We start from the raw sequence: 25,876 nt of genomic DNA, 5'->3' as shown, positions 1-25,876 counted from the left end.
ATTGATTTCATGCTCAAGACATCCATAAAACAATCATTTATGTAATATAAACAACTGTAAATTTGACTTATAAAAATATATGCTTCACTATGCCACAGTATTTGTAAGAAAATAAACTTAATAATTTGGTAACTTGGCTTTAATAGTATGCACTTATTTTCTTGTAAGATTTCAAAAGGGTATAGAGTACATTAACTGAGAAAAAGGTGAACAACTAATCATTTATCAGTTTAACTAAATCATTAAACTTACTTTTTTGAGCTAGCTACTAACTCTAAAGAAAATATAAAAAGTAGGAATATAAACATCACAGATGAAGTCCAAAATACAAAATCAAGAACATACAGTAACTAAAAGGCACTTCTGGTTTCTGATTCAAGTAAGTATTTCCAGTCTTGGCAAAATTCCTCAAAAATAGAAGCTATATCTAAACATACATTTGTTACTGGAACATATAATTCTATCATTTGAACATTAAATTTTAATGTTTTATAACAAAGCCTTTGCATTAACTTTCTGTTGGTTCAAAACTTCCGAATCAACAGGCAGACATTTTTATTTCTGCAAGCAGGAAAACTGCAATACCACTGTTTCAGGATGTTCTATCAGTTAATTGTCATTTGCAAGGCAAAAATCTTTACAATGGCGCTTTAAGAAGGCATCATTCAATTACAGTTTGCCAATCTTTTTCAAATATTTTAATTTTGATTTTTCTGTTTGTTACATTTTCATACTATTCAGGTAAATCATCTACAAATATTGATTTTTTTATTTATCCATCTTATGCTAGAGGGATGATAACTAAGTAAATTGACTTCCAGATTAAGCACAGAGCAACCACTAGCCTTCATTAATAATATTCATAAAAGGGAAATGAATATATTAGACTAAGAAACACCCTTTTAAATAGCTACAAACTGTTTCATCACTGGACATACCGATAATATGATGATCTTTGGAAATTTCCGAGGAAGTTATGGTTCCATGAGCTAGCAGTGAAAGAAAAGATGGAGACTCACGATTTAGTATTTTTTGTTGTTAATTTACAATCTGTTTTCTGGAATAAACTTTAATGGGCCAGGTAGCTGACTCTCAGAACATCTTCAGTAGCCATAGATCATGACAGCCACACTAAGGGAAATCAAGATACAGTAATTAGTATTAGCTGTCACGTTGGCCCATAGCATTTATTTCTTCTTTAAAAACTTGCATATTGTCCACCCATCAGATACCCTAGCTTATACAATATAAAAATCTAGTGTAATTACATTTCTGTTATTAAAAATGTGTTACTCCAGGTTACAATCAATTCTCCACCCAAAACCATATCCTGATCTTTCATCACTGGCTGCATTAAAATACACTTTCAGAAGTAAAGTTCCTTAGTGAGCATAGAGACCACACAGGGAATCTGCTTCTTCTCACTGAAGCGTGGATCATCAGACTGTGACTCAAAATTTGTGGCAACCACATAGTTGACCCGTGTGAGGATCTGCATGATCTCAAGTTGTTTTCCATGCTCATTTAGCACAGAGCACAGAGACTGCACAAACCAGGAGCCTCTTCCAGGATTCCTCCAGGAGTAATAACCTTACGGGAAAGACAGATAAGAAAGTACACAGGGTTACTTTTCCTCTTTTTTCTTATTTTCTTATCTTGCGCTAAAGAATGGAATGGCGGAGAGATATGTTCTAATTTGTATGAAAGATTCTGGGCAAAGAGTAACAACGCACACACAGAAAGTTTAATTCTTATCACTTGTGTCACATATCCTGCTTCACTGAAGTGGAGAGTAACGTGTATTAACTCTCCAAACCTCACACTACTAAAGTACCATTCTATATTTTTGCATTTGGGAAACTGCAAGAAGTAAGATTTCATGTTTTTCCTTCCTAAGAACAAGTTTCGTGCTGTAAGTAAGTGTTCCTCTGCCTGCCTTCATCACATATTCAACATACTCACTAAACTGGGACATGGAAGGGTATGATCCCCAGAAAATAGTACTGCCTTCACCATCTGTAATGTCTGTGTCTTCTCACCTGTCAAATCTGGGCTTTTTCCTGTTTCTGCTACAGCTAGTGAAAAGGGGTGGACACAACACACTGGCCAACACATATGGAGCCTTAGTGTTTTGTCCATCAACGTACCATGTATCATCAATGGGGCTCAGTCTACAATCAAGTCAACATGGCTGGTAAAGTTTTTAGGCTTCTAACCCCACCCTGGCCCCCTTTTCTTTACCTGGCACTGTGGAATATGCAAACAGAAAATCTGCTTCTACTGGGATTTTGTATCTCGGATTGGCATCTGTTTCCAGAGTGTCATTTGCAGGTCCAGAGTCAGTTTGTATACCTTCATCAAATTCAGAGCCTCTGCATGCCTGAAAGCAGTGAAGACAAAGAGAACGTGTCCAATAAGGAGAAATAAGGTGTTATAAAAATAAGTATTCATTAACATTTTTAATGGATAGAGTTTGAAGCAGTACTTTGTATGTTTTAGAAGCAGAAATGCAATTCTGGTGGACATCTAATTGTTCAGTGATAAAGTTACTAGCTTACTCATTTTAAAATACAGAACCCATACAGTAAAGGGAGGTAATGGTGTTGCAGGCTGTGGATCTCAGTGGATTGTCAAAGTGTCAAGTCAGCATTAGCTTATTCTAACCATAATTAATTTTACTAGTCTAGAGTCATCCTAAGCACTCAATTATTACATAATGTCCTGCACAGCATGACTTCCGGACACTTTCTTTACAGTGGACTACACATTGTCCTTGGTTCCTGACGTGCACTGCTGTAGCAGTACATTTCACAGAATAACAAAATCACGTCCCGAGATCATCTAGTCCAATCCCCCTTCTCAAGCAGGGACAGCTACAGCAGATGTCCAGGACCATGTCCAGTTGGGTTTGGAATATCTCCACTGATGGAGACTCTACAATCTGGGCAACCTGTTCCAGTGTTTGATCATCCATTTCAAGTATATTGCATTTTTAACATTTTTCCGTTTCTCTCTTTTATTCTGAATTTCTTCTTAATCATGTGGTTTAGCTAAAGGGCATGCTGGGACCATAGTCCAGGTTGGTAAGTTTCAGCTCTTGATCAGTAGCTTTCACTGACAGCTTTTGCAAAAAAATAGCAGTATGATGGGCTTATATAACATGAGTTGGTTGCCTTTACTAAGATAATGTTAAAGGCAACAAAGTACCCATTCCAAACTTATAATTAAAAGAAACATCACTTTAGTAGTATGAAGAGTCTAAAATAGACAGTTTTCACTTTGAGGTTCAGGATTAACTGATGGAAGAGCCTAGGGAAAACCACATCTGCTGCAACTCCCGTACGTACATAATACTATGATAAAAAAGAGAATTCAGACCCATGGTATGTCAGTTAATACTGTTTGAAACAGCTGTCTTTAAAAGCTTAAGTAATATACAATTAATTATATGCTAATACAATAATGCAATATAATTTTTTAGGCTACTGAGGGAGAGAAAAAATATTTCTTTTAGCAGAATGCAGTAATTTGTAGAGACAGCCATTATTCAAAGAGACCTGGACATTATTATTTCTATTGATAATCATGCACTGTCCTCAGCTCTGTCTGCACGAGAGGGAGTTCATCTTTCTGCTTGGAAGTTCATTTATTACCAAGCACAAAGAGAAACCATGTACAAAATTACAATGACAATATACTCTCTACATCTGTGAATCTTGTACATAAATTATCTTTTAAAAACAAACAATACAAGTCATCTACAGTCGACTTCTCTCGACACATTTTTTCACAAAACCTCCAGCAAAATTCAGTAAGTTAACCTACAGGGCTCTTCTAGAGCAGACAACCAACATAGCATGTTTTCCCCATTGCAGCAGTAGGATATTATATTTACCTTAGGGCTATTACCTGAATGAAAAATAATTTGGGTTTGCCTATAAGGCTTTTACACTTGTCTCCTCTGAATAGCGCAGTCAAACTCTTGATAGCCATGGGTCCATCAGTGCCATAGATGAGGCCTTCTTCTCCATGGCTTAGAAGGATACAGGCAAAACAAGCGGCATCACTGTGATTCTCTTCAGCAGCTACAAACCAAATACTTCTTAGTCAAAAGGAAGCAACATTTTAAATGAAAATTATATTTAGCAAACACATTTTTCTGAGACTAAATATACATTGGGCCTCTACTGGAAGGCATAAGAAGGAGTGGATAAAGATGACACAACCCACTTTTTAGTAATGTGATGAGTACCTTGAATACACAAATGCATCCTTCTCTTGACTCCGAGTCTAGCCCACTGGAGTCAACAGGCTGGACTCTTTATCTAATATGACAAGGCTCTTCACCTAATACACAGCACAGGCGCTTCATCTAATATGACAAGAAAATTGTGTATTTCTGAATTGACGTTGGAGGAAGAGGTGGGGAATTAAGCCTAATCCATTCAGAAGCCAAATCCTTCTATATAGAAAATTGCATGTCATGGGGCCTAAGCAATCTGTTCTAATTTGACCTGCTTTGAACAGTGGGTAGATTCGGTGACTTCCAGAGGTCTTTTCCACTCTAAATTATTCTATGATTTTAAATTTTTACCTTGCTTCAGTAATTTTTCCATATCATCACGGCTCCGGTCATTGTATGTGCAAACCTCAAAACCTAAGTTTCTAAAACTCTTAGCTAGATCTCCAGCATCTTTATCAGTGCCGTTTCGTGTACCCATTCCTGCCAGAAAACAAAGAATATGGTTGACTGCACATTACACAATTCAAAATAATTCACGTGTTCAAAGGTAAATTTTTAGGTTTATAATTAATAAACCTAAACAATATCATGGTGACATGATTTTAAAACAATCCTCTAACAGCATTCTCAGCATTGAGAACAAATTGTGAGATTTGTTTCAAAGCAAAATAATGCAAGGTTCAATGTTAACATGTATCTTATCCTGAAAAATGTTGGCATGCCTCCAGCACCTTGCAACATATGACCTCTGTGGATGATTCTATCTCCTTTTGGTTATGCAGTGTAACATATGCACAAAGCAACCCAAGGAAAAACTGTTGAAAAGTCCCTTTGATACCCACATAAAATATACTGATGTAAATTCTTTGGAGTAAACACATCATTTAGTGTGTTTGCCAATTGTATAGGAAAAGACCTATAAAGTCGACTATAACACAAGTTTCTGTCTGCTTTGAAACCGTACATGGTCTGAAAAGTTAAATGCAGGAGTGTGAACAGAGCACAGCTACAGCTATGAGCTTTTGTAGCTCATAGCTGTAGCTCAGGGACAGAGAAGTTATAACATGGGCTGCAGATGTCAAAGTTCAAATCTTAACAACACAGCCTTAAACTCTGGGACAAAGGCTTAGTTTGAAGCTGGTAGAGCAAGGTGACATGCTCTTTGAAACATATACTGCAAAGAAGCTGCAAAGAGCCGCTGTAATATAAGTGTTAAAGAACTGGAATAAACTGTAGGAACAACTATTTCTCAAAAAAGATACATATATTCACGAAAATTCCACGTCCTAAAAATAAAATGCTTATTGATTAATGAAAGTATAAAATTCTAAACTCTGTAATTAGTACCATCAAAGGAAGAACATTACCTGTTTTATCTTCAAAATTTTTGTTGTTTATAATAATGCATTTGCCAACTTTCTTGTAGTCCATATTATACTGGAATGTGGGTGCAACAATTCGGTACTGATTACTGAGAGAGGACTTCGGCTGTTCGTCTTCTCCATTCTTCTTTTTTCTAGGTGAAACAAATGAAATTATGGTTAGTGGCCAGTCACATGCAGTGTGCCTATTTATTTTAAGTCAAACCATTTGGGCAGCCCTACCCAATGTTTTTTTTTTCTCTCATGTTTGTTTTCTTCCTTCATATTTCAGATTGAGGCATAAAGATCTTGCGGTTTCCATGAAGCAATTATTGTATGCAATTGGATTCTGATGATGGTAAGATGACTCTAGAGTGAACTGCAGCCAACCGTAGTATACGCAGATCCTGACCCACAGATAAAACAAACAGCCTAAACATGAAGTCAGGCTGCCAGTAACCTTTTGCAAACTATGGTTCTGGACATATTTTATTTTTACTATAAATAATTCATGGAAGGACAGACAGATCTCCCTTAATAACTATTCCAAGCACAAGAAGAGATGCAGTTTACCCAATGGTGTGGTAGAATTTGTTTATTGAATCACCATCACCCCTAAATTCTCTGAAGATTAAGACTGAGCAGTAGGTAATTTCTACTGATAAAGGTTATAGATGTGAACAGGTCTTGTGTTAATTTGGTCTGCCAAACAGCAGTTTGAACCTATGCAAAAAAACTAAGCAGATTTTAGTGTAATCATCAATACCTGAACCTCACTTCAAAAAAAAAAACAAACCCAAAAAACCCAAACCAAAACAAGCTATAAATGTTCTCGACTGTGTACTGACCTTTCTGCTATGTGCAGGAGTCTTAGACTGGATTAGAAAGAGATGCAAAGGGATAGCATAGACATTACTCACCAATTTATTCTAAATGAAGTATTAAGAACAAATCAATTACAGCCAGCATGCACACCTACACCTAAAGTATAAACATGACGAACTTAGCAGTGCTTGCTTTTAGGGGTGGACTTTTTGGTCCAAGCAGGTGGCTTCAGGTGTTGGTAAGATCTCCTCAAGCAGAACTGAAGCCAGTGAGAGCCTATAAAGGGTATGATTCAACCTCAGTACTATGAACAAGCTTTGGAAAAAGCCCAGTGAGAAACAACGTTCAGGAAAGGGCAGAAGAAGTTATCAGCACCTCTCTTACTTATTTGGTCCAGCGTCCAGCCATCCTGCTTCCAACAGTATTTATTGCTGATGTCTGAGAGGAAAACAACCTACTTTCACAGCACAAATAACTCTATAATATAGTTTATTTTTAACAAAATTAGATTTTTGCCATAATCTCAATTAATTGAAGTACTTTCACTATTCTCACTCTGACATCTTTTGAAAGAATTACTAAGCTATTTGCTTCAGTAATAGCCTGTAGACATGAGATTGCTGCCAATTGATTAAATATTGTTTAGGTAATCTACTTTCTTACCTTCCCAATTTAACAATTGTTGTCTTTTAGCTTTAAGTATCCAGTTTTTTATTACTAAAGGACAAGACTAATTGGAAACTGTAACAAACCTTCTCTAGATGATTCATCATGTTTAAATGCTACTGCAATTCAATTTTGAAACAGCTGCTGCTTGTCTTTGAGTGTCCTCATGTTCTGTTACAAAGGGCCAAATTAAAAAGCTGCACCTGGCGGGTGTTCTCTGTACTCTTTTTACATGTGACCATCCTAATATCATGTCCTCTCTTAGACTACAAAACAAGATATTGAATTGTATCTACTTGAGAATTGTGTCTGATACTCTGGAAGCACAGTTCTTTCTGGCAAATTGCAAGTATTGGTATTCTCCTTGCATACCGCTTCTTGAGGGCTCTGGGAGCAATAATTAAATATGCTCTGCCTCAAGAAAAGATTTTAACCATTGAATATAATTATCCACAGCTGTATGCTGTTAATATTACATTTGACTTTCAAAGAGATCTTGGATTCTTATTTTAGCCTAAAATTCCCCCTGGTCCTACATCACTAGACAGCTCTCTGGCAAAGACAGAAAAAGAAATTTCAAAACAACAAATTACCACTCAGGTCGATGAAGAGGCTAATTTCTTCAGTACACACTGGATTCAAGTTTCTACAGATTTATCTGGCTTCACTGACTTCCTGAAAAAGCTATATAACTAACAGTGGCTGTTACATACAATAGGGTATTTTCAAGGGGATTGTACAAACATTTCTGTTTACATCCAACCCATGAACAGTTGTGAACACTCGGGACAGATCCACATGAGCAGTGCAGTATCATGTTTGCACTGTCTGCTCTCCTAAAATGCTGGAAGTGATCTAATTCTAGTCCAGAAGTCACACAGCCACATTACCCCACAAAAAGCCTCACTGAAAATAGCAGCTGGGGTTAAGTGGCATAATAATGTAGCCACACAACTTCGCTGAAACCATCTCACTTCTGAGTTCAATAGTTTGCACTCATTCACGCAGAAATACGTGGGAGTTTAAGGGATGTAGCTACTACTGCTGGTGTTCCCAAAAGTACGACAGAAGCTCTATGCTTGTCAGTGTCAAATGTCACAGACAAGCCTTGTCAGCACGGTAGCATACATAACTCTCTCATTTCCCCATTTCTTTACAGAGGATAGTATGGTTTTGTTCTAATGATTCCTTCCAAGCTGAACAGGCTAACGAGATACTTGGCAAGCACAACATGCTTCGTAGGGTTACGCCTATCATTTCTTTACTGGCAGACAACAAAAAGTTCCAGAAATCTTTTGATATCTGTCCAAACTGAACGAATAAGGAAGCAAAGGTTGTGGAGTATACATATCCTGGGCCTGCAGTCCAGAGAGAAATTTTTTTGAAGATTCTGTTTTCTGTGCCAACATAGCACAATATGGGAATTGCCTGACTGGACTAAACTGACAGTATAAGGTCCAACTCTTCCATTTCAACAAGCTAAATCAGATTTTGTAATAATGACTAATAAAGTAATAAATATGTAATAACAAGTCCTTAAGGAAAAGGCCCTGTCAGTGACAGGCTGGCTTACGACTGAAAGCCTAAAGCTTTCCAACTAAATTTTTATTTTCTAAGCTTTGAACTGAACACATATAAATGTTTACTGTTGTTGTTCTTACCAAGCTTTCTAATCACCTCATTTTTCAAAAGGGTTTCCAACAGGTTAGTTATGCGCTGTTATAAAATGTTTTAAAATATTTGTCCTCGGTTTTATTTCATTCTGTTTCTCTGGCATCCAGTGTCTTTAATTTCCCATTTTTGGGATTCAAACTTGCCCAGACTAAACAGAAACTTGAATTTTATGACTGTTTACTCTTTCTTCAGCTTTTAATTACAACTGTGCCATAACTCCTCACTCCGCTAGTGGTCAGTGATCTTTCCCTTAGACAGAAATATTCTTCCTATCAGTACTCTCACATATTTCATGTTCTCTCCCTTCTGTCAAGAGTTCAGCAAAACTGAAACTCCACTCTGGCACCCTGATACACCTTGCACATTTTCACCCTTACTGTGTCTCTAAATCCAGGCCTTAGGCTTGACAACAGTATGTCTGGGAATGTGATTTCATCGAGTCTAGACTCAATCAGTGTCAACCCTGGGAAAATCATTATTATCAGATTGTCTAAAGGACTGCTACTCATCACAACAAACTTTCTTTTCTGATATGCTTTGGGTAAATTATGATTTCAGTATGTACGGATATCAAGATTTAAGGATAAAAATATCACTGTTAACATTTAACTATACCTAAAGAATATTTTCAATAACAATTTTACTGAAAGCAGTGTCTCTTAGCAGCTGAGATTTGCCTCTCCTTTAGCTTCCTTTCTACTGGCGTCTTCCTGCACTTCCCTTGCTATCGTATATCGTATATTAGTAAGACATACCAACATACTAAGAATCCATGTTCAGGAGAATGGCTTCCTTGAGTGTTGCAGTCTCATCATCTCTCCCACCTGCAACAGCCAAGCTCTTGGGCTCAGGTCTGCCAGCTCTCCAGAGTAACAAGCGTTTCAGTGAGAACCAGCTGCTCAACTTCAAGTGTAGTGTGATATATTTCTGTGGGGAGGGTCTTCACTTTCCATCACATTACAGAGTTAATGTCAGCTGTGTAGTCTGGTGTTGCCCACCTTTGTGCAAGCAGTAAAGGCCAGTGACTATAAAAAAACCACCTGCTCTAAGACAGCTAGTCTGCTGTAACTATATGGACTCCCCTTGAAACAGTAGCAGCATAAGGCAGGGAAAGTTCTCAAGAGAAGAGTGGATGAAAGGAAAACATTGTTACACCAATCTATTTACTAAACTTCAACATCAACAATGATTAAAAAGAGGATAATAGTAACCTACGGACAATAGAGCTCTTCTGAAAACATGAGCTGCTTGGCCTTAAAAGTAATGTGACACTTAGCACACAGAAGAAACGGCTCTCCCTGGAAAAGAACAGTCACTTAAATAGCCTTATGGGCAGAGGATTAGATGAATAAAGACAAATTTCACCATCAGCACTTCCTAGTCACAGGATGGGAGGAGTTTCCTGCTTGTTTTTTTCCTGTTTGTTTGCTTTTCTAAGAGGGAATTAACGTGTTAATCAAAATGAACTCTAGAAATTATATTACAGAGGGATATCCGGGCTTTGAAAACACCTATAGTCCCTTTCTCTCCCAGGAAAGTCAGGGACTTTTGTTTCTGTACTAAAAAATGTAAGCAGATAAAAAAATTCTACAATTATGATACTATTTAATTTAAGGAAGTTGACACTCAGAGGTGGGTGGAAAAGGCTAAAATTATTACAGTCATTTCTATTTGAAGTACACACACACAAAAGAGCAGCACTCTATCTTACTCCAGCTCTATGAATTTCAGTAAATTTGGACTGTACTTGATAAAGAATATCACAGAACATTGTCACAGCTTTTACTCCAGCATGCTTCGTTAATACAATGTGTAATCTTATATATTTTTTGAATGACCAATAACAGGTTTCTGTTAAAAAACACTCTATCTTTACAGAACACATCATCTCAGGATGCCTTCTAGAGTTGCCATGCTTTTTGGCATTGGAGAATAGTTTTATTCTAGTGTCCGTTACATTGTCAGCCTTTCTGTTGAGTCCAGGAAAGAAGATTATAGCAGTGGTACAGTGACGAAAACCATAGTACAAATCTTCTCAGGTAATTCCTCAACATCCACCAGAACTTCATGTTGTGGTATGCAAGGTATCTTAAAACTGCAATGCTCGTATCTGTTACAAATAACTGAGATGTTTCCCTCATGACTTTTACATTTGAGGACCTCTTTAAAGGCTTCATTTGAATAAATTCCCCATTGAATTACAATAATGTGGAGTAAGTGTACGGGACAATACGTTAGTTTTAAGACCTCTGAAGAAACTTACATAGCCCATATTGCTGATTTAATTTTATGCAGTTTTGCTCTATGCTGCTCTTTCTGCCTAAAAACCCCCACTCCTTCCATTGTTGCTTGCACAGTATAAACGATGTTTGTGACTGCTGCTCATCACAAATGCTGTTTGCTCTCTTGGGGAAAAATCCTTGATTGGATTTATTTTTTTAAATAAATAGTTAAAGGATAGACAGGAAACAATGAAAATGCAAAGAAGATTGTGTTTGAATTCACAAAGCATCACCAAGCTATGTGTACTAAAACTGAGTGTGCTAGAGACTAATTCAGAGTTATTCTTCCAAAAGAAGTGAACAGGAAACAGAACTCATAAATTAGACAAATCAAGGTTCAATATTTTGTTCTATGTTTCTACCTTAGTCTCAATAATTAGTGGTCTATTCGTATATCTGTTGCTTTCTGATGATCATGCATTAATGTCTTAAGTCTACATAACCTTCTCTCCAAACTGCCAGCTTTAATACCTTTATCCAGTCTAATTTCACCATATGTAGTACACCTTTAATTACTGTACACTCTTCCCTCTTTGAATTTTTTTTCTCTTGAAATCTATTGGCAATAACAAGCAAAAGACACTTGTTAAACCTGACTAGAGCTTTTTAGTTCTGAAGTTCTTTAAGGCAGACTCTTTGTTCTTTGTCAGATCCATTTTGGCAAAGTGTCACACAGATTTAGAGCTGCATGCAAATAATAGATTATCCTGTTGCCTTTTCCCATTAATATTGCATCAGGTTAGCAGAGCAGCAACATTTCTGGACAAGATGAATGTGCCACTACTTGAATTGTCTTTTATAAAAATGAATATTCCTTTACTGTTAAAAATCAGAAAGCATAAATTATATGGGATAAGGACTAAGCATTAACTATAAGGGATAGGCCAAATACTAAAACTGTATTACACTGCACTCGATGGTGTGATCCTGGGTCACACACTAAGAAGGCAGCGTGCTAGAATAATAAGTGAAGCTTATGATAAACACTAACAGGAGCCACTGCAGAAGACATTGGCATTTGGGAGATCTCAATTCTGTTTCCAACCTGACTGTCACATGATATGGGCTCACAAACCTTTTCTCCTGAATATACTCCAATGGCAGGTGCAATTTCCATCTCTCTCTTTTCAGACAGATAACACCTTACCAAGGACTCTCTTGAAAGAAGTTAAATATAATTGTAAACCAAGAAAATAAATACTATCCCTCACAATCTTTTTTTAAACAAAGGTTACTCAGGCTTCCAAATTATTTGCCAGTAGATAAACTGAAAAACAGCTTAATAGTTGGAGCAAAAATCTCCTGGGGAAAAAGGAGCAATACTAATTATATAGGATGACGTTCAATTAAATATTGCATACTTTCAGTTTCCCTACTGAAAGTTATTAGCAAATGACTGCTGACTTTGATAGACTAGCACCAACAAAATAATCAGTCCTTGAAGGCTATTTTTAAATATACCCCAGATCAATGTCAAAAGAAAATTTTAAAAGTTTCTAATATTAAAGTCAGAATCTTTTGAACATAATAGAAAGTCTTCATTCAGAAGAGAGAAGAAAAGTGGCCCTACAAAACTGAATGTAAAAGTTCCACAACAAGCATCTAAACATTATTTCACCTATATTGCTTACTATGGCAAGGAGATGTCTTACACAAATGACATGAAAACTTACAGCTGCAATTTAGAATAGCAAACATAAACAACACAATAAACCTCCCCCCCAGAACATTAAAACACAAAAAACAGTCAAATGATCCTAGATTTCTGTTCCCTCTAATAGTCTTGTTTTGTCTGTCACAGAAATTCTGAATTATGGTGAAACATGCCAAACTGATAATACTGGAGTCTAAAGTGCATATTTATCAATGACATATAAAGACTGTGCAAGCCTTGCATCTTCATATACTACTCTGCTGAAGTGCCTAAACCTTGAAAGTAATTTCTGGGAAGGGGTGGAATAAAGGGAAATGGCAAGTGTGCTTTGCTTAATACCACAGCCCCTAATGAACGCACCCCGCTTCCCTCCTGGGAGCAGGCCGACTGAAAGCAACACAACTACTCAGGCAGTAAAATAATGCCTGTTTGTAACTGTTCTCAAGATCAGGGCCATAGTAATTATTTAGCATCCAGCTTCTTTTTGAACTGCCAATTAGTTCATGACTTCTTAAGGACATCTTTGGAATTAGATAGTCAGCTGACAAAACAAAGCCAGTTTAAAAGTCACCAGAGACCTTTTGTTTGAATGAACCTGAAACTAGGAAGCTAATGGAGACAGTACCTCTTGTTTCTTTGGAAACCCACGTCCTAAGCCCTCCTTGTAACTGTAAACACACTAATTTTGAAAAGAAAATATTGCGGTAGCAGTCTTGAAAGAAAGGAGTTAGGTAAGCAACAGGATTATTTCCTTGAATTTACAAAGATAATAATAGATCTGGGAGGGACCTAAGCTATCATTAACAAATTCTTTTAATATTGATATTAAAAACCTACTTTTCTGCTTACTATGACATATGTAGCAGTACTGTTACAGATTTTGCAGAAAATTTGCAAAATAAAAAGCTTTAATTTTTTAAAAGAAATCCTGGCATTTCCCTAAGTATCCTCTAGCATGCTATATCACCTCCAATAGTAAAACACAAGCCATAAAAATATTTATTAAGATTATATGCTAGCTATGCTTTGCTCAGTTAACTTGATGAAAAGTATTAAACAAACCAAAATGCTCAACTGGGGGCACATGTTCTCTTACCCACTAAGAGCCACTTAGCTGTGCTCTGGATGGAGAACTAACTGTGAAATCTGCTTCTGCTATTGAGTAATTTTGGGAAAGTAACTTCATGTCACTTGGTCTTAGATTTTCCATCACAAAATGGGGCCTAAACAAACTTGCTTCATAAAACAATTGCAGATCTCGTGGCTTCTTTCCAGAGGAATGGTAGTATACAGTACACTAGAGAATGAATTTAAAATCCATTATTTTGTACATCTGTACAATGTTTAGGCCCAGAGCCTGTGAGGTAGCTTACTGCCATGTGCCTCCTGCAAAAAAATGCTTAAAACAAAGGCATTCTTACTGTCCACTATGGAGTGGATCTCAGTCCACAAACAAATTCCTATCTTTGGTTACTGCACATTAGCTTCCCTGAAGAGATAAAACCACTAGTACCTGCACACAATTATTTAACATCAACTGCAAAAATGACAGGGTTGCAGTTCACAGAATATGGCATTTCCCCAATGTACGTTATAGCCCTAAAGTCCTCTGAGACCTTGGCTTAACAGTCAAGATACCACAGCTTATCACATTGCAGCTACGCAGCTGAACTACAGCAATGGCTATTTGTATGTTCCTTTGAAACTACAATCTAAAGTGTATTAGCTTCAATCACAATAAGGCCTCACCCTACCACAAAGCCTCACAACTGCAACAGTCTCAGAGATGAATAAAATCAACTAGTGAGCTGCAACATGCTAATTGCAGTAACTGACTCACCTGAGTGTGAGCACACTTTTCATTTGATCTCTTGCAAAGCAAGCCACAAACCCTTATTCAGTAGTTTCTACAAACCTGCAGCTTCTGTTTAATCTGCAGAACACCTTTTAGATTTATACCGAACCTATTTTAAAAAGATCCATTTATGGATCCATTGGATCCATTTATGAATTCTTTGCTTACAAAAAGTGCCTCCTATCTTCTGATCTTCCATCACCTATCTATTTGTATAGTACAGTATATATTTGTGTAGTACAAGCAAATTATCTTTCAACTTTAGTTAGAGAAAGTAAATACATTTTAAATCCCTCACTATAAGACATTTTTCAGATCCTGAGCTACTCTTGTAGCTTTTTTTGTCCCATTTTAGTCTCAGACCTTTCTCCAATTAGGACAGAGAATCTTCTCTAAGAACCTGGAAAACAGAGAAACCCAGTCCAGGACAACTGGAAACTCACTGTGTAATAAAAGGAGTTGAACTCTTTGAAAGAGCAAGCCTCAGACTAGAACTTCTGGCATACTTTGTATATTATATATATATTTGGAGTTCTGGTAGTTACATCTAAATATGTCTTCCACTCCTTTTAGCTATGTGTTAGTGATGGCCTTTACCTAATTCAGATCAAAACTATGGCTGCAATTTTATTTATTACATACAAGTGAAGCAGGCGAAGCACACTGGGGCTATGCCAGCTACACTTTGTAAAAAAAGTTTCAATACAGACTATTATGTCTAATATTGTCCATATTTCGCAACAGTTAAAAAAAGACAAGAAGAAAAAAAAAAGAAACAGGTAGCAGTATCCTAGTCTTTGTGCACTTAATATTTTAAGTATCATTTACAGCCTACATGACAATTTTGTGGTGTAACGCCTGCAGCAGAGAGGACCAAAACAGAGTAGGTTCTAAACTCTCAACGATCAATTTGTAATTCATCTTCAGCTTCCTAATTAGCTGCATAGTATTTGCTGTGCAGGCCTCACAATATTGTATGCAACATAATATTCAAATAACATTCAAAAGGTACATTTTTACAAATACAGAATATTCCTTGCTGAAAGGCTTTCTGCTCACTTCTAGAAAACCTGCATGTACATACCCTCCATGGGTGTTCTGGAAATTGAAATCTTGCATGACCATATCCTACGTAGCATAATGTACGTAGGCAACTGCCAATTATATATATATATGAAAAAAAAAAGATGAAGCCTCTCTTATCTATCATAGTTACTCAGAGCAATTAACAAGTATATATATTGCTATATGCACTGTTTGGAAAATGACTCAAAATAAAGCAACCCTCCCTAAATACTATTTCTCAGAGAACGTTCTGGGTAGGATTAGCAATTGCAAAATGCCAGTAGAGTTATAATTAGCTTGATATAAGCACTGAAACTAAACTCTTTTAGGGTATTCATTCATGAGATTTACAAATAGGTGGCAGAGAAGGAAGGAGGTAAATAACTTTCTACAGTACCTTGGCTCATCATCAAATAGTACTCCACACTGCATCTGAAAACAGCTTCAGCTTGTCCTCAAGAGCAAGTCTAATCTTCTTTGCCAATGCTAGGAGCCCACCATGCTCAGGGTTACATTGGAGAGTGAAACAGGATGCTCTCTGTGTACAGGCCCAAAGATTCGCATGTGTCAGCAGCGGGTCACGCTGGACTTTTCTATGGGGCTATTCAAACCCTCACAGCTATCACCCTGCAAGCTGAGGTCATGCAGGCCTGATCTACCTTTGCTGACAAGCGGAAAACACGCTCCCATCACTCTGATTCTACTGTTCTTATGTAAATGTGTAGGAAAATACAGCAGATCTTGAGATGGAGGTGGGACAGCAGACTTTGCTTTGTAATATGTCTTTCTTCCTTCTCTCAAAACCTGATCCACCGTTACTACCATATTTACACATGAATATTTCTAAGAAAATAATGCAAATTAGCATGGACAGTTTACAAAACCTCTTTGTATTCTAATTCATAGAACTATTTCCTATATATTTACCCTTAAACAGTTTTGTTTTATATAAATTTGGCTTAATTTCTTTTTTATTCCTTTGAAAGATTAAAAGTGACACTACATAATAGCTTTCCTCCAAATTTTGTGTGATGACAGCCCAGAGCTTGTTGTAATGAAGGAAATAATTTACTACACTAAAAAAGAATTACGATACTTGACTCACTGTTGTGGTTGCTACAGATGCAGTTCATGGATAACCCAGTGTTTGCTGTGCTTCACAAGATAAAATCTCCAAGGAGACTGGAAACAAATATTGACTGTGAATTAATGAGTTCTTACACTTTAGACTAGATACTATGTCAAGATATTTGGACATTTCCTATATGGTACATTCAGTAAGCGCCCAAGGGAAAGTACAAGCACTGACCACAATTCTCACTAATTGTTAAATACTCCTGCAGTGTTCTCCAGAAGTTGAGTTCCAGATCTAACAAAAACTGCAATAACAAAAAATGAAAAAACAACCTCTGCCTTAAAAGAGAGTAATGAAAATGAAATATCCCTGTTGCTCTATGTTAAAATCTCACTATTGTCTTTGTAGGAATTAACTTTAACAGACTATAGATGTCAGAACCTATTGCTTCTGAAATTTTATGTTCAGAGCTTTGGGGGAAAACATACTAATATTTAGCTTGTGCAAAGCAGAACCCACAAACTCCAAACAAAATTCAAATTATATTGTGCTAGACTTTGGAGTTAGGATAGTAAAAGGAAAGATCACCACCCATTTACAGGATAGACTAAGGTGCACAGTGATTTGCTTAGAGACATAAAGGAAACATGAGGCTAAACCAAGGGTTCAGTTCAGACCTCTGAGTTGCAGCCCAGAGCATAATTTCAGATAATGATTCATCAGCTGTTACTTGTTTTAAAGTAACTTGCTATTTTTATTCTATCTAAGGATAAAAGAGATACTTTTCCTAGCAATATTTATTTTTGAAAGGTCTGTAATATTCTGAAAAACCTGGAACAGAACTGCATTTTTAATTTTAAAATTGAAAAAGTTATGATAAAAAAGATGAGATATCATTCAAGGCATCATCTGGATTTGAATACATTAATTTCAAGGCAGGAACAGCTGACATTCGTCCAGTGGAGGCCAATACAGTTTCTTCATAAGCCTATGGTGCTGGCAGTAGTACTTTTTCTACAAAGCGAGCAATTAATTTATAAGATCAGGCCCAGTGTTTTCAAATCGCCCAAAAAATACAAAATGGGCAACTCTGGAAAACACCTGCATCACTGTGAAACTGTTCTTCATAAAGCTCTACCTGCAAAGCAGCTTCTTATAAACCAAATAAAAATGAGCTGTTGGTAATCAAAAGTGGATAGAAAATATCTCCCCAAAAGACAGAAGAACAACAGAAGAGCAAAGTTGAAACAAAGACAACTTTCCACACCTGTTACAGCTCCAAAGCTGAGGCTCAGCTGAGGCTGAATCTCAGAAATGAATATTTATTCTTTGAAGGACAAGGCTATTTATTTTGAGAAATATGGCTATCCTGAGACAAGGGTCACGAAGTTAAAATAGACAGCTTTGGTAACATCTGTGCTTCCCCACCTTGATGCCCTGTAACCCAAATAAACACTGCACAAATGAAAAGAAAACCTCTATATCTGTGAATCTTTTTGATCTAAATACTAGTTTACAAACCTGGTAGACATCATAAGGATATAACTACTACAACTATTGAACTACAGAAGGCAAGATGCACACTGATGTTTCCAGCGAACTTTCAAATTAATGAAAATAAAAAGATTTATAGAGGCCTGACTTGGCAGAAATAAATACCTGACAGATATTTTGGGTTTGCAGTGTTAAACAGCTGAAGCACTCTCAGTGACTATATGGCAGTGTACCCTGCAAGCCTCTCAAATTCCTCAGTGGGATTTTCTTACAATATATTTCATGTTTCTGCATTAAGGGCACTATAGAATCACACAGTTTCAACTGTAACTAGGTATTTGCAAGAATTGTTAAATATATATTTAAATTATGTTTTCTGTTTCCAGATGAGAAGGGGAATATTGATTGTAAAACAAGACAGTAGGGCTGGAGTAGGTAAAAGTAAACAGAAGACAAATGGTTCTATACAGTTTAAACAGTCATGATTATTGACAGTGCAAGTGTGAGTCTACCAAGCCTTGGGAATTTTCAGATGCAGGTTTTTTTTTTAAAAAAAAACCAACTGTCATTAGGAGTAAGAGAAATTAGCTCTACTTAATACAGTGGAACCACAATTTTATTCCGTTTCATGTTACATTATGTTTCCTGGATGCTAAAAGAGGTTTGTTGCTATCAATCTCCCTAACAGAGTTCCACAATAAAAGACTAAAGATACCAAATGAAGATATTAAATCATCCTGTGGAGAAGTGAGACTATTTTTAAAGCCTCAAAAGTCTAACAGGAGCACGTACAACACAGAAAAGAAAAATTTATATGGGAAAAACTCTTAGTTTCTAACTTTCACATAAAGAATTAAAATACACGTTTGAAATCCTCAGCTCAATCTTTGTTTAACCATGTTTTAAAATTTTGTTGTGTGCAGGCTTGCCTGAGTGTATCCTGCTATTTCTGCTTTCTGAAACTTTTTGCTCAGCTGCAACTCTCCCTAATTTTGCTCCACATTTCTGCAGTGAACAAAACTGATACCCTCCTGCCATCTAGTGGCTACAAACCGCCTGAACCAAACACCACCGGCAGATGTTCGTTCAAAACTTACTTCTTTCAACTCTTTTTCCCCACTAACATTAACTAAGTACTAGCACTTTTTGAAAGAAAAGGAAACATGTAGAAGATAATTCCCCTAAATTGTGGTGTAGCCAGAAGAACCTGCCCACTCCGTGGCTTGTTCTGAGCCTCGTGGCCTCCATGGCAAAGCAGGCTCACAGACTTCTCTGAGAGAAATACGCTGTAGTGAATAAGATTTTCACTTATTTCTACTTACTGCTCTTGCTAGATAAATCTCTAGTCACAGCCAGAGAATGGTGAATTGGAGCTTTGAAGCTACTGGAAACAGCTGGTGTTTCTGCACGGCTTTGAATTCAGTTTCTCACTGCTCTATTCTCTTAAATTAAAATTAATGTGCTTATTTAACAATACAAGTTACTTGTTTTCCTATTGAGCTTATATTTTTAAGCAGTAATAAATGAAATAAAATGTAGAATTTCATTGAAAGTACTGCACAGCTGGTAAAAACTGGGTTGCTAAAAGAAAACAATTGTAGTCAACCTAAAGCTTACTAGACATCTTATTTCACAAGTATTAATTTCATATTGCCAAAATGAAGCCTTGGCAATCAAAACAGAGCCATGCTGGTTCCAACCAGAACTACATCTAGCCTAGTATCTGGTACTGACTAGTAATGAGTTTTAAGAAAACAAACAAAAGAAACTGGATACAGAATATTTTCTCACAGAAACCTGATTTAGGAACATCTTGCACCAAAGATTTTAACATCAATATTCCCACTGGACTTTTCTTCCACAAATACATCTAATCTCTTCTGAATTCATCTAAAATCTTGACATCTGCATGTCTTGTGACTTTAAGTTCTACAATTGCATTCTGCACTATATGAGAATTATATCTTACTGGTTGTTTTAAACTTACTGCATGAGCTTTTCATTGGATGTCCCCTAGATTTCCTGTGAGGCATAAGGAACGATCATTCTCTAGTCACTTTCTCCTCCATTACAGTCACGATTTTAGATTATATCCCATCTTACTTTATCATCTCACATTCCTCTCCTATCTTCCTTCAGGTCAAAGAGTTTTAGTTTCTATAAGACAAAGACCTTGTCACTGTGCTTGGATTTTTAAGACCTTTACTGTCAACCAGCTCATTCCTCTTTAGGCAATCATCACCTTCTTCAAAAAACTCTGATAGATTTCTCAGACTTATTTTTTTTCTTACAAAATCTAAGTTGAATCTTCTCAATTAACTCATATTTAATCTAAGCAATTTTTTACTTCTAAAGAAAAATGTTTCAAATTGTATCTTCAAGGAGTTCCCAAAAGATGAATGCTCAAACCGATGCATAGCCAAATTATTTGAAAAATGTCTTATAGAAAAAAAGTGATAGAAATGATGATTATTGCCTTTCCTTCAAGAATTATTAACTTTGAGTTGCATAATTTAATAATAGTATTAGCATATCACCTCTTACAAAGAAGACCCATTCAGATATTAAAACATACATTTTATAAAGTTTAAAAGAAACCTTTGAAAAAAGTTTGGCAAGATTCAGAAACAAGTGTTACATTGTCTATTTTGCATGATGTGATTCTGTTAAAATGAATAATACACATACACATCATAAAACATATTTGAGGAATGATAAAATGAGACAGAGAAAGTAAAGTGATTTGCTTAACAGCACATCAAAAGTCTTCTAAGACTAAAGCATCTTCACTGCTCTCACAGGTTTGTTACCCCCATTAGACTCATATAATAAGCAGCAAAAATAAAATTATATTCTCCATGTACTTTCTCTGAATTATACTGTTCACTTCAATGTGAATGTCCAACAGTAAAAAAAAAAATCAAAACCTCTCTGTAAATACAACAGTCTTTGTAAAAAACACCTCTAATAAAATCTCTCTAAATCCATGAAGTTTGCAATGTGAAGTAGCCATTTGCTGACATTCAATAGTATTTGTAAATTTTGCATGTTCATTTTTTATCTTCTGCATTTTCAATCACATTTATCTAGTGTTTTCAGGAGTAACAGACAAGCAGTACATAGTTCTTGCTTCCTCTACATTTAATGAAAGTAAGCTTATGCTTCAGTGAGACTACTACGTTTTAAAATGAAAGGCTTTAAATTTATTCTGTAATGTGTTACATCTCTACACTCAGTGAGGCTTTTTTGTTCTACAACCTAGATGGCACATCCAGGCTTGAAACTAACTTAAATAGTCAGCAGGGGATTCCAAAGATGCAGGAGATTAGCTGAGCTGAATGCAGTAAAATAGATAATTAATGGCATATTTAATTCCCAGCTCCACCAAAGGGCAATGTTTAAGATGAGGGACTATAATTAATGCTAAATGAACTTAGTGGTCTCTTGACTACCAAATAAAGCTTATGGGAGATACTACAGGTCTCCCTATAGGGAGATACTACAGAGAAATGCTTTAAGGTACAGACCAGATACATTAAACCTATACAACATAAACCATCTCCTTATCCAGACCACCTATGATGTTGTGGACATGGCAAACTGAACACCAAAATCCCATTAGAAGGGTAGCATGACAGCTGATACAACAAGCAGTAACTTACTTTCCAAAAAGTGAGAATCTGCTACTTCTATCTGGCCTTGCATCAACTACATCATCGTGATCTTCATCACCTCCCTCTTGAGTAGAGCAATCAACATGCTGATCTCCCGACATCTATAAATAAAAGTACAGGAATGTAAGTGTCCTTCAATGAACACTATTATTTTAGAAATAATTCTCTAAACCAAACCATTAAACCAGATACCTGTGAGGCTGTTAGTCAGTTATACTGTACAATACTTCATCAAGTAAGAGAGGCTATAGATTTCTGGCCCTGAATTAACGTGACATTGCACAGGCTCAGACATCTGTATTACCTTGTGGCAGTTAGCAAAAGTGACTTGTCTAATACCACTCTCAAAAATGCAGATAAGAACAAAAGTAAAAATAATTTTATGATGAAAGATCTTACAACTAATTCCCAGGAAATTTTTCATGTTCTGGAAAGAAGTATGTTGGGAAGAAAGCAAGGACAACTCACATAAAAATATTTGTGACTGCAATCCTATCCAGTACTAAGGCATCCAGAGAGCTCTTGTGTTTTCCTTTGCATATACACAGTCAAATGTGCATAAGAGAAAAAAACATTGTATTATCTTCCATGGATGGGATCTTCAGTTTTCATTTCTCTGTTTTGTCTGTATGTACACTTAATATGAATTTTATATTCTTCTCACGTTTAATTAATACACGTGTACAGTTGTTAGGGGAAAAAAACAGTTGTGAGTGTTTCTTGGAAATTAAAAGGTATTTTCATTATATAAAGCAGCCTCTTACACAAATCGCTGTATTTCAGCCAGTATTTTTTTTTGCTACTCTAGGGTAAGTTTGGAACATCTTCACTCACCTCAAAAGTGACACAGGGCACCGCTAGCCAAGGCTGAGCTGATCTAATGACTTTTTCCTGATGAAAAAATGGTCTCTCTTCTTCCATGTACTGAGTTGCCCACTCAGGAAGTTTATTTAGATCATTAAGCTGGCAGAAAACTACAAGAAGAAAGGAGTCATTTTTCTGATAGCACAATGATCTGCACAAGCCCAGCGCGGGGTGAGAAGAGCAGTGGAGAAGGCAGCGCGGGACCCCCACCTTCGCTTGTGGTGGGATGTGCTGAGCCCCGTTGTCCAACTCCAGCTCCAGGTTTTCATGAGGAGAAGCAGCAGCCGTTCCTCTCCCTTCCCCATATTTAGGCAGATTAAACTTGCTTTTATAATACATTTACTCAGAAGATCTAGCTTGAAAACCACCCTGGTGACCTTGCAGCAGCTGAGAGGCTGCCAGCTGGGCCCTGTGGCTCCCTGGCCACCAGCACCACCCCAGCCGGGGCCCGGGGCACTGACCGCGGGTTTTGAGCTCCCTGAGAGTTCCCGAAAGCTGGGGTCTAGTTTCGGCTTTGACAAACAAATACATTTTTAAATCATCTTTTAAAAAAGTAAGACTCCAAGAGCGCGCAGGCCGCAGGCGGGCAGTGAGGCGGCCGAGGAGGAGCGCGGGGGCTGTCCCAGGGAAGCAGCCGCACACCAAGGCAGGCGCGGCCCCGAGCGGAGGGAACCAGCCCCCCCAGCGCTGCCCGCTGCACACACGGCAAACCCCGCTGCAAGGACCGCTGCCCTCTCTCAGGAAAAGTTCTGCAGCCCGTGCAGCCACCTGAGGTGCCCGAGTGCCCAGCGCTCGGGGAGAGCTGCTTCCCTCCACCCCCTCTGCCCGTGGGCGTCAGATAAGAGCAGCGGGCCGGGCCCCGGGGCTGCCGGGCAGAGGGGACAGGCTGGCGCCGGAGGGGACCGGAGAGAAGGCGCGGGGGAGCGAGAAGGCGGAGGCCGCCTGAGGGGAGGGCGGGAGGTGGGAAGCGGGAAGGCGGCGGGCCGGGGGTACAGGGGAGCGGAACGGTCTCCCTGAGGCGGGCGGGGAGGGCGGCCGGCGCGACGCGGAGGGGCAGGGAAGGAGCCGGGGCTGGGCCGGGGGCTGGGAAGGGGCCGGTGCTGGGAAGGGGCCGGTGCTTGCCTTGGCGCTGAGCTCCGGCGGGGCAGAAGCGAAAGCGAAAGCGGCGGGGTGGTGCCCCGCGGGCCGGCAGCGGAGCACGGCGGGCTCCGCCGGGCAGGGCGGGCTCCGCCGGCCCGGGCCTGTCCCGCAGGGGCCGCGCCTTCCGCCCGCTGCGGCGGCACCGTGGGCCCGTACCGCGGGGCGGTGGGGCCTCGGCCGCTGCCTTCGCCCGGTGGGGCGGGTGTGGGGCTGGGGGAAGCGAGGGCTCCTCCCGCCCCGCTCCGCTCCCCGGCCGGCTCCCCTGGCAGAGGGGCTCGGGCGGTGACCCCCAGACCTCCTCGCTCCCCGGGTAGTGACGGCTTCCTCACAGCAACAAAGGAAATCAGCGCTTTTTGATAGCTGCTCTCTGTCACACCCCCGCGAAAGAAGAGCCTTAAGTTTCGTGGTGACACGATTGTCTAGATCTAAGAAAATTTTTTCCCTTGTATAAACTTCAGTGGCACTTCCTTATCTTTCTAATTATTCGGTGTGTTGCATCTCTGCTAATTACGATATCCCACTGTGTAGCCGTTGCATCAGGCCCAGCAGTCCAGTACATGGACTGAAGATAGGCACAGTCTTGCTAATTACTCCTGGGTGCGGGCTCCAGTTCCGCAAAATCATACACCTACCTAGCAGTGTGTGGTGTTTAACATTCACTACCTGAAGAGATTTACATCAAAGCGACGTTTTTCAGTGTAACTGCCTCATAATTGGCACAAAACACAGGCGTGGTAACAAACAGCCTTTTGCTTCACGACAGGTCACTGCTTCGATGTGATGGAGGAGCATCTGAACGGCGTGACGGCTCTTGCCGTGTGTCTGCATGCTGCTGCTGGGGCCGGTTTCTGCTCCGTGGGATTACGCCTGTAGCTCCTGGTCGGATACGTTGCCAAAGTTTTCTCCTGAAAATCAGACAATCCCATGGTTTCTCTCATGCCATCTGTTAGCTCCTTCTTTTCAAGAAATAGGCACCACTTCCACATCCATAATGGATCATTATGGACAACAGAGATACTGAAAATGTATCGATCTTCAAGTAAATGTGTGGAGAGGAGATGAGGGAGACTGGGCTGTCACCAGCAATGACTGGCAGTGGCACTTGAACTTCAGGACATCCAAATGTGCTTTCGTGACAATGTATATGGGGCTTACCTAGGAAATCCAGAACCTATTTGCCAGCTGTGACTTTCTGTATCTTGACGAAAATGTTTATCCATTGCCATGGATATCCATGAAATGTTTATTCATCTGGTCCCCACAGCTGAATTAGCAGACCTAGAAATGGCTTTTTTCTAAAAGTGGTATTATATCTGATAATGCTTGCCAATTTTCAAGAGATTACTAATAGATTTTTGTATGGGGAATTTCTGACTCAAACTGCTCATGAAAGTCTTATTTCTATTTCCTTTTCATGTCAGTTGCTGGCATTCACAAAGAGAAAGGTTGATTCTTCAGTGTGCTGCAATACCTTTTTTAACTACATGTTAGATTAACCACTTTTAATGCAGTATAAGGTGCTAGATTCTTCAGAAAATCTTGCTTGTTTTCAGTAATGAGTAAGGGAGAAATTAAAAAGATAGTAGAAGGAAGTATCTTGCTTCAGGGCATGGAGTGATTGCTACCTGGGGAAAGGTCAGGAAGGAAAAAATTTCTCGTGTAATATTGCATAGCTGGCCACATGCATTACTGGGCAGGGGGAAGAGCCAGCAGTGTGACACCTATGGCATCAGCATTCCTTTTCTTATCCCCGGAGACTCACTCAACTCCCTAAAAACATTAACAACGAAGCCTTTGACTGGATATTTGCGTTGTAGAAAATAAGTGTTCAACTACCACGTAAGCAGCTGCAGGATGACAATGGAGCATGCCTTTGGGAAATTGAAAGGTAGATGGCAGGTACAAACTAGAAGGTTGGAAGCAACTAAATAGTACCTGTCTGGAATAATAACTGTGTGCTGTGCTCTGCACGACATTTGTGAAAACAGGGATGGGGCTTTGGTG

The 25,876-nt window shown here is 38.5% G+C and overlaps 1 protein-coding gene across 2 annotated transcripts; it reads right to left on the bottom strand.

Annotated features, from left to right (window-relative positions):
• Positions 1-23,961, bottom strand: CASP7 (caspase 7). 2 transcript variants are annotated; one of them, XM_068399731.1, is made up of 8 exons: positions 23,855-23,961; positions 22,703-22,842; positions 21,857-21,969; positions 5,611-5,759; positions 4,595-4,723; positions 3,910-4,085; positions 2,242-2,380; positions 1-1,590 (listed from the first exon to the last, which is right to left on the bottom strand). In XM_068399731.1, the coding sequence occupies exons 2-8, from the start codon at positions 22,787-22,789 to the stop codon at positions 1,367-1,369; spliced, it is 1,017 nt and encodes a 338-aa protein (XP_068255832.1). In that variant the 5' UTR covers positions 22,790-22,842; positions 23,855-23,961; the 3' UTR covers positions 1-1,366. The 2 variants fall into 2 exon arrangements, with proteins under 2 accessions (XP_068255832.1, XP_068255833.1); XM_068399732.1 differs by lacking the exon at positions 23,855-23,961 and adding an exon at positions 22,943-23,048.
• Positions 23,962-25,876: the final 1,915 nt, after the last annotated feature.

This window comes from Nyctibius grandis, chromosome 4, assembly GCF_013368605.1.
Source record: "Nyctibius grandis isolate bNycGra1 chromosome 4, bNycGra1.pri, whole genome shotgun sequence".
Lineage (NCBI taxonomy): Eukaryota > Metazoa > Chordata > Aves > Nyctibiiformes > Nyctibiidae > Nyctibius > Nyctibius grandis.
The sequence above is the reverse complement of the archived record's forward strand: the minus strand, read 5'-3'. Positions and strand labels throughout refer to the sequence as shown.

Coding starts and splice junctions, on each gene's coding strand:
- CASP7 (XM_068399731.1), bottom strand. CDS start 22,789: ATGGAAGAAGAGAGACCATTTTTTCATCAGGAAAAAGTCATTAGATCA. Junction 21,970..22,702: donor TGCCCTGTGTCACTTTTGAG/GTGAGTGAAGAT, acceptor TTTTATTTATAG/ATGTCGGGAGATCAGCATGT. Junction 4,724..5,610: donor AAATTTTGAAGATAAAACAG/GTAATGTTCTTC, acceptor GTTTTCTGGCAG/GAATGGGTACACGAAACGGC.